The sequence below is a fragment of the Sinocyclocheilus grahami genome, unplaced genomic scaffold, assembly GCF_001515645.1.
Source record: "Sinocyclocheilus grahami isolate Dianchi unplaced genomic scaffold, SAMN03320097.WGS_v1.1 scaffold535.1, whole genome shotgun sequence".
Taxonomy (NCBI): Eukaryota; Metazoa; Chordata; class Actinopteri; order Cypriniformes; family Cyprinidae; genus Sinocyclocheilus; species Sinocyclocheilus grahami.
This window is the reverse complement of record NW_015505714.1, coordinates 650,493-662,901: the sequence shown is the minus strand read 5'-3', so window position 1 is coordinate 662,901 and position 12,409 is coordinate 650,493. Positions and strand designations below refer to the sequence as shown.

The 12,409-nt window shown below is 36.9% G+C and overlaps 1 protein-coding gene across 2 annotated transcripts in view; it reads left to right on the top strand.

Moving 5' to 3' along the window:
• LOC107555484 (uncharacterized protein KIAA0825) overlaps positions 1 to 9,362 on the top strand; it is a 17,874-nt gene extending 8,512 nt beyond the window's left edge. For both annotated transcript variants that reach the window (XM_016238299.1, XM_016238300.1), the window contains exons 5-8: positions 2,844 to 2,983; positions 7,079 to 7,258; positions 8,610 to 8,828; positions 8,971 to 9,362. In XM_016238299.1, the coding sequence (XP_016093785.1) occupies positions 2,844 to 2,983; positions 7,079 to 7,258; positions 8,610 to 8,828; positions 8,971 to 9,212 (781 nt within the window). In that variant the 3' untranslated portion in view covers positions 9,213 to 9,362. The remainder of the gene's footprint in view (positions 1 to 2,843; positions 2,984 to 7,078; positions 7,259 to 8,609; positions 8,829 to 8,970) is intronic.
• Positions 9,363 to 12,409: the final 3,047 nt, after the last annotated feature.

Below are 12,409 nucleotides of genomic sequence, written 5' to 3'. Positions count from 1 at the left end.
TTTTAATTTCATTCAAATTTACACGATCACAGAAATGGGCACATTAGTTACTTTGTGTACCTTTGTGAGAGTTTATTTTGTGTGTGTTTGACAGTAGACAAATGAAATAAATAGTAATAATATTAGGAAGAATACAAAAAAATTAATAATACTAATATTACTTTTTTATAATAATATAATAAAATATTTGTAACACAAGACTGCATGAGACATGAAAAACATCATCATATTGCTCTGTACCTTTATTACTGAGCCCATTTTTAAATTTGATTACAAGAAAAACGCATAACTCACACAATATTGGGAGTTGTTGCGGCTCACCCAAATGAGGCTAGCGTGGCCTTTCAGTTTTCGTTCATGTGTTAGATGCACACAAACACAGTTAATACATTACTGCAGCCACCAGACCCCCAGACTCACGGCCCTAATGCAGGCCAGATGCAGATGCCATAGTTACTCATGCTGTTTATGCTGACATGCGCCGCGGGTCTTCAGCCCGGGTGTGAAATGCTGAAACTGAGCCTGTAGGAGGACTGTGAAGCCAGGCAGAATGTCAGCCACATCTCACATCACCTTGCTCAAGCCCCCCAGCACAGCTCCAGACTCCCACTCCAGCGTGATATCATCGCTTACACAAATCACTGGTCGTCAGCCCCACCGACTCCACTTCCATGAAGTCGTAGGGATTTAAATTAATGCATTTTTATTGCCTGCTCCATTTTTATTTATTTATTTAGCCTTGCTGTGTTCAAGAATCCCTGAGGGTCTCGTGGTGAGGGCCCCACCATAGCCAAGAGACCAGACACCAAAATCAAACTCTTCTCCTCACTCAAACACTCCAACCAACTGACAGTTTGGATTATTAAATAAAAATGTAATAAAAGAGACAAGAAATATCAATAAATCACAGAGCATTATGGGCAGAGAGTAGTCTCTTTTTTTTTGTTACATGCGTGGAAGATCAAGATACAATGAAACCTGACCTCATGGTGAAGCTTACAGATTTATCAGGACCATTAAAGTGGGATATTGGGTGGATTACCGGTGCTTTGACATGACAAAGCTGTTGCTTAACTAAAGCATAATGTTCCCCTATTATGTAGCAGAATTGTGTCTTTATGAGTGTCACATTTGCTCTTTACCTAAGCTCATAAATAAATAATGATAATTAGTGTTGTTTGTTTGCTAAGGTAAGCATGACAGTTTATTTTTTGCATTAGGCCTGTTTATCTGACACTTTTAGAATATTCTGCATAAAAGACAACTAAAACGCTTAATTACATATTAATAGCAATAACTATAGCTAACTGTATGAACTATTGACGTTTTTATTTATATCCTGTTTCATAATATTTCATAGCTGATTAAAGGTGTGGCCACATTTACTGTTGTTCTGCGAGTTGTTGCTGACAGAATCCATTCATTACAATTTTCACATGCAGGCAAAGGATTTCTCTACGTGGATTTCAGATCGGGTTCAAGTTGGTCACATAAATTTGTTGCGATGGCCTACAGAAAACTGCTTGGTTTGAAGGTGACTTCTGTGTGAGCTGTGTTTCATACATTGCTATACCATTGATAATAGACAATGAATCAAATTTTTTTGCCTGCAAAATTTCACTAATGTGACCACACTTTAACTTTCCAGATTCAGTTCATGGTTTCATGTTTTTATTTCTATTTTTAGATTTTTGTAGCGTAGTTATAGTAGTTGAGGTAGACATTTAGGCTAAATGTGAATATAATACATTCAAGAAACGAGACAGATTTTTTTTGTATACATGTTTGTATATATATATTTATATATTAGTTTATTATTTAGTGTATCCCAAATAATGTGGTTTGGTGAAGGTATGCAGAATAACCTGCTGTCAGCACAGCAGTGCAGTTATTGAGAAGATTATGAAAGCATTAATTGACCTCAGTCAGGGTAGGAGCCATAATGACTTTTACACGGTTGAAAATGAGGCTGTAAGGAACAGACTTACAGTTGTTACAACTATATAAAGGTCCTAGATCATATGATAACATGTATGTTTTAAAAATCATAAACTTTCAAATTGGTTTTCTAGAGTTTTTTTTTTTTTTTTGGATGATGTTTTGTCATCTGAACAATCGGCATGTTATTAAACAACAGTACAATCCACTGACCATACTGTACTTTTATCACACATTGCCTTCATTCCTGTCACATGATAATGAATTATTTGTGGTAGAACTGTTGTTCTAATGTGTTCATTTGAATGAAGAGGAGATGTCCTTGGATTCCTAAAATTCTTTACCTTTTCAATATTTTCTATAGCAACTGTAATTGTAATGTGTTTTTAATGTGACTTTATCCAACACCAGTCAAGTTATCTGTATTTTGTAAGCAGCATTGAAATGTTTTCTGGTGAATAAATGACTAATTGTCTGTCTGTCCGTCATTTTTGTGGTGATATAGTTCATAGATCTTTTGAACTTTGTTCATAAAAAAAAATCCTGATAAAAATGTATCCCTGTTTCCACAAAAATATGAAGCAGCACAACAGTTTTCAGCATTGATAATAATAAAAAAGTTAAATAAATAAATAAAAACAATCAGCATATAAGATTTCTGAAAGATCATGTGACACTGAAGACTTGAATAATGGCTGGTGAAATTTCAGCTTTGCCATCACACGAATATATTAAATTTTAAAACATTAAAATAGAAAATAATTATTTCAAATAAATGTGATCAAATAAATGACGCCTTGGTGAGCATAAGATAAAAAAAAATTCAAAACATTTTTAAAAAGTCATTAATTTGAAATTTTTTGAACATTGGCAGGAGCTTAATTTATATATTTCTGTTGTTTAAGGGATTTTCCAGCTTGTGAGGGATCCTCTTTATGTCTGTTTGAGCTACTGGTGTCTGAACCCTGTTACAATCCAGTTCTACTTCTGCAGACCATCCTTCACAAGGACTGCTTACTGCTACAGATCATCATTTCATACTCATGTAAGACTCTTAAAGCCCTGACACACTTCTTACAAAGTGCATGTACCCTTACCAAAAATTCCAGATGATGTTGCTCTAATGAAGCATGCTGAAAGTTGGCAAAATATAAAAAAATATAGTTAAGTTGGGTTGCCAAAATGCTGCTTCATCTCCACATGTTTAAGTCTGATGTAGGTCACAGAAGAGTGGCTTGCAATGAGAGAATATGAGGGAACACTCTTTGAAGCACGGCTGCGCTTTCATTGGTTTCCACAAATGAATTTAGCACGATTTATTGATGGAAAGACTGATTAGCTGTGAGGATGGCCCACTGACCTTGCTTCTCTTAATAGCCTGCACCTGTTTTTAATGGGTTGTCTTTTCGTACGTCTCTTATTTTCAATAGGCTGTTGTGTGCACTCGTGAACTGATCACAAGACGGTAACATCGCTCGAGTCGCCCAACACCTGCGCAGAGGAACCATGCTGAGTCCTTTCATTTTCGCAAAATACACCATAGAAATCGCTAATTGCTAGTCTAAAATTTGAAATTGCACTCTGTTGAATTTGCTAACAAGTAAATGCTAGCCGAGGTCTTGAGAGGCTCGTTCCAATCCGACACATTTGATACTTATTATTTTACGAAGTAAGGCAGATCCACCTGGATTTTCCGCCATCTCGTGTGCTTCATCAGATTTGTGTTTCGTCCTCAGGCACATCAGAGATGCATCTGGACTGTTGTGAGAATGTCGTTTTATTCACTCATCATCGCACTCATCACCCTCCTCATCATTTCTGAATCAATAGAGCTCAGTAATAAACACTCATGTGAGAGCAAAGTGAATGACCTTTAAAGATTTTCCTCTTTCTTCCTTCCACTCTGAAAAGTCTAACCTTTAAAGGCTGTTTTGTGCTTGCACATTAATTCACATTATGGCGGAGCTCATTAATAACCAAGCTCGGCTAAGAGCACGTCTGCCTGCGCGCTCTGGTGTTGGAATCACGTCGCCGTAAATCAACACTGCCTGGCCACAGCCTGGCTAATTAAGAAGAAACGCGGTGGCTTGGTTGTCTACCGTTTAGAGAAACCTCTTTTAAAGTTCCTCACTCCAGTCGCTGTCTCTCAGCACAGTTTGGGAGCGTTTAGTGCTAAGCTGTGCTCTAAATAGGAGCTTGTTCGTGGAATTCTTTGAGGAACTGATAGCAATGTCTTGTTCCAATTAAGGGCCTCCAGTGGAAACGCATCTGTGAGGCCCGGTAGAAAATCAACAGGTGTGTTTCTTGGCAGCATGTCAAGGTTGCAAAGGTTTGTTAGCCGAGGATAGAATTGGTTTGTGGAATCCCTTCCCTTGAGAAACACCAGCAGTTCATTTATCACGGTACATCCGGTGGCTCGTAAATGGAAGATTGCAAAGAGGCAGGTCATTAACCTGTCTGGCCCTTTACTGCCCCTTGTGGCTATTTATAAAAGTCCACTGTTTTGTTACGAAAGCCTGTAGTTATTTTTTATGCCTGTTTTTCTTTTAATGTATTGGAAACGGGGAATCGAACAATAAATTTGTGACATGATAGACCGGGCTGGAACCTGCATTCCCATGACTCTTCACATGAAATCAAAATGAATCTGGTTACATAAAAATATTTTAAATAGCATTTAATTATTGACAAGTCTTTTTGTAAAATGTTAATATTGTCTGTGCTGATAGACTTGTGGGAAGCGCGCCGACACATAGCGCTGTTGTATTCCGGGTTTGAGTCCAGGCTCGCGGACCTTTCCTGATCCCATCCCACTTTCTCTCTCCCACTTCACTTCCTGTCTAGCTACTGTCATATCAAATAAAGGCAAAAAACAACAAAAACGTGTTATTTTAAATTCGTTATGTAATTATTTTAAATAGAATTTTGCTAATTATTTTGCACACATAGCATATTGATAAGAATTAATAGAATATTTTGGTAACACTTTATTTTAAGTTGTCCTTGTTACATATGTTACATGTACTTACTATTATAATAACAATTAATTATGCATAATTACATGCAAGTAACCCTAACCATGCAGTAAGTACAGTACATGTAGTTAATTAATATTACTCAGTTCTTATATGTATAATTACACTGGAACAAGGACACCTTAAAATAAAGTGTAACCGATATTTTTTTATGTATTTTTTGTTAAAATTATTTTACTACAAATTTAATTAATTTGTACTAGTGAGGTATTTAAAAAATTGTTAAAAATATACTTTCCCTTTTACATTAATAGACATTTTAACCGAACATGTATTATTTTAATTTTATATTTTTAATATTATTCATATCTTTACATTAGTTTGAGCCATAAGTAACATAAGGAGTTTTCTGAATATTAAGAGAGATTTTTTTTTATGTTAATGTATGTATATTTTGAATAATTATACTGCATCACATGGTCAATTTCATATGTAATACGTATGCGTAAATAACAGTTAATAGTTTTTTAATTAGGAGGAGGAGGAAGGGGTTTGTTATTAGACAGATTCTTGACCGTTTCTTAAAACCATATTTAATTTGAAGCTCGGAATTGTTTCAGTATTTCTTGAGTTTGTTTTTTGTTATAACCTGACAAACTAAAAGTAAACTGCAAGTGTATGGTTTTACGCGTTAAATCCTTTGTGCCCGAGAATGGAAAAGATTATAGACTGCCATTACGCTACACAATTGCTAAAAATAAATGTTTTTGTTCTGTGAACAATTAACAATGCACGTCTTCAAAACTTTTCTTTTCCTCTTACTCCTGTCCTTTAACCATCTGTCATATAGAATTGATTTTTCACAATCAATTCATTCCAAATGGAAAAAGTAAACAGCTTTGATGTAAACCTGTCTTTAGTAATGATTGGATAATTAGAGTGAAAGACAGAACAAGACACCAAACAGTCTCACAAAGTAAAATGGCTTCTATATCTGTTTCCTCACACTTGCACCAAAAGAAAGCAGAGTCGATTCCCATCCGTCCTTCAACAGCAGCAGAATTCAGAATCCCTGTTAAGCAAAGCAGTGTTAGCTAACCACACGCTCTACTACGACAATTTACGGCAATTTAGGCCTGTCATTTCAAAACAGTCCAACATTTGTCAAAAGAGTGCAAACAGCATCCTGCTTTTTATCAAAGACACTCATTGAATGCTGCTTTGCATTCAATTGCTTATTCAAACGCCTGTCATCTCTAGGAAGTGAGACTGACAGGGGCTGAACCAAAGGCACAACCAACCTGCATTCTTTACAACCCCACAGGCCTGACAACATTTGGACAAGGGCATTCAGTCACATCTTGTTGTTGTGGTCGCATCTTGTATTTGTCCAGACAGTCAATTGACGTTTTGCTGTATTGATTTACAAGACATAAATGTCCTGTGCTAGTCACAGATGTCTTGCAATATGTAATAAGCTTAAAATTTAGTTTTATTTTGTGTGTTTTGTTTAGATATGTACTTTATTTACACTACTGTTTAAAAGTTTGGGGTCAGTAAGATTGTATTATTTTAAGAAATGAATACTTGTATTCAGCAAGGATGCTCTAATTTGATCAATAATGACAGAAAAGACATTTATAATATTACAAACGATTTCGATTTCAAATAAATGCTGTTCTTTTGAACTTTCTGTTTATCAAAGAACCCTGAAAGAAGCCAGTTTCCATAAAAAATATTATAATTTCTAAAGGGTAAGTCTAAAAGCGCTATACAGATACATTTGAATTGAACTGAAAGTCTAAAGTAATAGCTGCAGAAAATTCAGCTTTGCCATCACATGAATAAATTACATTTTAAAATATATTAAATTAGAAAATGTATTTAAGTTGCAATATTTAATCAAATACATGCAGCCTTGGAGAGCATAAGAGACATCTTTCAATAATAATAATAATAAAAACTGTGTGTGTGTGTGTGTGTATGCTTAAGAAATAGTGTCAATGCATCACCTGATAGAGCCAGACTGACAAACCCGGCAAATATCCTGGAAGTCTCTCCAACTTGCTCTGGACCAATCATATTGTTAAGCCCTGTTATTATTAGAATTGTGGTTATTTTTAATTTTGATATCACTTAAAATAACCATGATAATGTACTTTCAGGTCTCTGCATGGACAGAGGAACAGAAGTGTCCCCTGATATTTACACTGCAACTGAAGAGTTTTTGGAAGCTGTTTTTTCTGTCCTGTCCTCCCTCAACTACCTCCCCAGGGTTTTAACTCGAGCGCTAGAGGGCTACCTGGACCAGAGACACCTTTGGGAGCACTTTTACAACTTAGCAGGTGCAGCCATGCAAGAATTTTTCCATGCTCTGTCCTACATTTGTTTAGACTTCAAAGGACACAATTTTAGTCAGATGTGGCCATTCAGTTACAGTCCAGTTGGAAACCGTTATCACCGTGTGCCCCTATTGTGTCCCCTAATTGCCTCAATATCAAATCTGACCAGCTGGAAGCCCATCATCAAATCAAAGCCATAATTAAACCTTCAGCTGTCTCTTTGATTGCTTATTTATTTACATTTGAGCCTTCTCCTTGTTCCTCTCTGCAATAGCCACAGCATGAACATTTTTCTTTGTGTTAATGGTTACTGTATTGATTTTGCATGCTGACATAGAAACTGCAATTATGACCTGACACCTTTTGAATCGCTTTGATTCAGGGGCTTTAATCCAGGCTGAAGCTCTCATGTTTTGTGTTTTATTACATGTGAGCGGTAATTATAGTTGCACAAATTAGACAAATGACAGAGGAGGGAGCAGGAGAGTATGTGTTGTATGCTGTTATTCTGATGTAAGGTGTTGTGATTTTGGCTTAATTGACCATGTCCATTCTTCCCTAAAGATAATCTTATAGAGCTTGCTTAGCATCTTGATTGTGCCATTTAGCAGAGCTAATTGGGCTGGTCAGGAGAATGATCCATATTAGAATTATTTATTTGTTTCTTCTACTTGTACTTTTTGGCACTGTGGATGTTTAGAAATGTAACTCCCTTAAAACGCACTTTTTAAAAATGCTTTGTTTTATTTAATTGTTTGCTAACAATGTCCAAAAATGGAAATATATGCATTACAGGAGAATTCGGCCCTTTTGCTTTTCCTTGATTCCCTAGAACTTGTGTCATTTCCATGACATAATGACAACTCAGTGAGGCATACTATATCAAAACATTGAGGAAAAATGTATATAAATCATTTTTTTACACAATACATAATGAAATTATATATGTTTTTTTTTGCTAATTGTTTACATCATATCTGTGTCTGGGACAAGAGTAAAACAATACAATCTATACATAAAAGTCATTTAAATAACTGCAAAAAATAATGTAGGTTTGATCAATTTTAATGCAACAGTCATACAACAATAAGAAACAACTGAAATCTATTACCTTTTAAAAAAATAATAAAATAAAAAAAACAAAAAAACAGATTTATTGGGAAAGAAAAATTGCTGATAGATGAAGAAACAATGAGTTCTGTCTCTCTTCTTCTTTAAGGTAATGTCCTGTGACCAAATATGATATAATCATAAAGAAATAAGATTGTTTTTACACAGTATCTAATGAATTTACAAAAACAAGTTTGATATAATTATTAAATCACTATAATTTAGACCATTCTCTTTCTTCCAGACTCCAGTAAAGAGGAGCCGACTTTGTTTAAATGCATCAGGTCCATTGTTTGTGAATCCACTACCAAACTTTTGATCCACCTGGTCAGCATGATGCAGGCATGCAAAGACCAGTCGGGACCCCTGGTTCGACAGCACATACCAGAAAATGTCCTAAGCAAAATTCCAAAAGAGTGGAACTACATTCCACAAGATCCTAAGTTTAATGAAACCAGCAAGAGTAAGTAAAGCCTTATTAACAGTAATGTTCATTTATTTATAAAACATCTAAACCATTTTTTAACCTCTGAAAACTGTGAAGTCTTATTTAAGGCTTTAAAAAAATCGAACCAACCCTAATTGTTTTTCTCTCTTCTTATCAGACAGCATGAATCAAGCTATGCAAGCCCTCTCTTTCATCTTCACCCACCTTCCGTCAACCATAGCCTTCCTTCCACTGCCTGTGCGCTTCCTGTTCACCATGGCAGAGAAGAGGCTTTCCCAGCATGCCAGACAGCTGAGGTCTACCGGCCTGCTCCTCTGGGTCTTATTGGGCAGCCTCTGTCAGGATCTAGAAAATGGAGCTCTTGTCTGGACAGCCCCTGGAGAGAGGGGCCAAGGATAGGCTGAGTCTGCTATCAGAATGTCTGCAGGTCAGCCTAGGCCAGTAGAAGTGTGTTCCCAAGCCTCTGGTCCATAAGGTGCTCCAGGGCCTGGAAGAGAAGTAGCCCAAATGGGCCTCCATGCAGCTGCAGAAGGCACGAAAGCTTTGCTGTGATAGGTGAGATTTCGAAAAAAAGCCTGATGGAATCTTCCCAATTTAAGCCCTTAATAGCAAATTCATTATTAAGCTCATCCATTTTATGAAAGATGTTTCAGGCTTTTGGTATTTTAATGTGTTTAACCAGTTAACTAATCTATTAATGTCTTAGCTGGCCGCTCCCAACTGATATTTTGATGTAATTTAAAGACTTCAATCTCACAATTCATTCATTTTTAGAAATTAACTTCACCCTTCATCTTTTGGCAAAATAATTATGGTTTTTTTTTTATGTGTGTGTGTGTGTGTGTTCCTAGCCTGTAGCTTGTCGTTTCAAGCTTTTTGATATGTGTACTTCAAAATGAGTTTGATGTCACCCATAGGATTTGAGTGCAGAAATCTGACTTGAACCACTGAAGAAAGTGTTGCAATCCTTGAATCATGTTCTATAAATCATCTTAGCAATATAAAATCATCTTAACAGTATAATATGAGGCTCAGTGATAATGATGAGCGTACACTTTAAGTCATTATCTTATGGCAGATAATGTGGACGTTAATTCAGGGTTTTTTGTAATGCCATTGACCCCAAAATATGTGATTCCCTTGTAAGGGAAATGATCAAGTTGGCTATATTTTTATGTATAAACATGTGATACAGTATTTATTTAGTTAGTTGTTTTGTTTTTTTTAACTACTTTTTCTCTGAACTTTTCTCTGAGCCCGAGTTTGAAAATCTCTGCCTTAAATAATGATCCTGTACTAATAATTTCTTCAAACGATTGATTTTTGAGCACATATTGACATATACTTAATTCTATTTATCATTGTTGCCAAAAATAACTTTCACCGCATAGTCTAAGTCATGTCCAGAACAAAAGCTCACAGTTAATTACTCTTATTGAAAATGATTTAGCATCATAACATAGCTATAGGAGGGGCTGGCACGCTCCTGTCCTTTTGTCAATAATAAAAAAAAAAAACTCAGCTTCAAGTTAAGAGTGACGTTCCAGCTATCAAAACAATCGGATTTGATTTGGCTCCCTAACAAAGGGACGGTCCACTCGTGGGTGAGGGAAACCTTGGGCAGCTCGGCGAGAAGAATAACGACTCCCCTTGCAAAATTGATTTATCTTTTTATAAATGATGGTACATCCCTCCCCAAATGGATTTATAAATTAATTGCTGTCTTATTGGAATAAAAACCTTCTTGTGCAGACATGATGGATAGATCGTGTTGGGGCGGCCTTGTTCGGGACCCCCCCTCCTTGGTTAGTCCAGCCCAGCTGGAGCAGTAATTTACTGATCATATTAACTCTGATTAATAACGAACAATACTCACTGCTCATTTATCAACAGGCTTCTATGGGTGAGAGGGAGTGGGATTGGGCCCAACTGCTGCCAGCCTTTCAGAGCATGAGTCAGGTGACCTTCACGATGCTGCTCGCTAACAGGTAATGGCTGCTGCTCACGTTCGCACACAGTCGCCCCCTCCTTTCGCTTACACACTGTTGAAGTGCTGCCTGTCATGTCCCACCGTGTACTGCCGTAATGAATGTGAATATGTGGAAAGGATAGAGGGATCCTGCGACCGTTTGAATGTTCGCGCTTGTCTGTGTGTGTCATCTTCTGAAAGTATTGTGGTTCGCCTGCATATACCTCATCTGACCTGTGTTGTGAATTTTTACTATGCGTATAGTTGTTGCCGTCTCTGCATGAGTTCTCGGTTTCCTTCAATATTTTAATTCCCAGCATTCAGCATCCCTTTTTCTCAAAGTTTGGTGAAGAAAGTGCTTTTCCACTGAGAGCTTGCTAAAGAAGCGCAGCTCCATCATAGTGTTGAAAAAAAAGGAAAGCGTATCTGAGCTCACTGTTCGGAGGAAATGAAGTGTCTGCGTTTTTCACAGTCTGACATATGTCAAACTCTGTCAGAAAATAATTTTGAGGTTACCGAGGGATCTTGTGTGGTTGAGCTTTGGTTTAAGTGCGATACAAGTATGACGGTTTAAAAGAATATCTCACACCGAAGCCAGAGAAAGAGTTTGATCAATTTGCTCCAAATGATGCGTGAGTTCAGTGCTAGTTTGACAGCTTGACAAAGGAAAATCAGTTTCAAGCACTGATTCTTTCTGAAATGTTGAGTAAAACAAGATTTTAGTCAATGGATGAAATATCAATTCTCAAATAATAATTGTAGTTGGTTTCTTTTTCAGGATAGAGTGGATCTATATACATCTTATACCTCAATCATCATTTATTTTAAGATTTTTGCTGTTTTAATCGCTTTTAGCTTTTTTGCAATATGCAATAAATATATATATAGTAAGCATAATTACTGCAAACAGGCGTACTAATTAGAGAATCATTTAATAATTTAAAAGCTGTTACCAAATCACACCTTTTGTATGAATTTAAAAAAATAGGGATCCTTTTGATAGGGAATTGTCTCAGATCTGGGAATCAGTGCCTCTACCTATGGTCCAGCTTGTGTAGCTTCTACACAGTAGTGCAGCAGGTCAGTAGAACACGGACCTATTTCTGCGTACCTGGCAAATCACCTGCCCAGTCCAACTTGGAGAGCGCCCAGATGTTAGTGTTTCCTTCACAGTGGGGTGGAACCTCTGAGAGCATCTTTCTATGTTCAGTATCTCAATGATGGAGCACCTGCCCCCGTGGCCGAGCTGAAGTTCAGAAGAGGAATGAAAGAAAGTAAGGTGAAGGACAGAAGGTGAAGCCAGAATGTGCTTTGGAAATGTAAAGAGTTGGCGTACTAATTAGAGAATCATTTAATAATTTAAAAGCTGTTACCAAATCACACCTTTTGTATGAATTTAAAAAAATAGGGATCCTTTTGATAGGGAATTGTCTCAGATCTGGGAATCAGTGCCTCTACCTATGGTCCAGCTTGTGTAGCTTCTACACAGTAGTGCAGCAGGTCAGTAGAACACGGACCTATTTCTGCGTACCTGGCAAATCACCTGCCCAGTCCAACTTGGAGAGCGCCCAGATGTTAGTGTTTCCTTCACAGTGGGGTGGAACCTCTGAGAGCATCTTTCTATGTT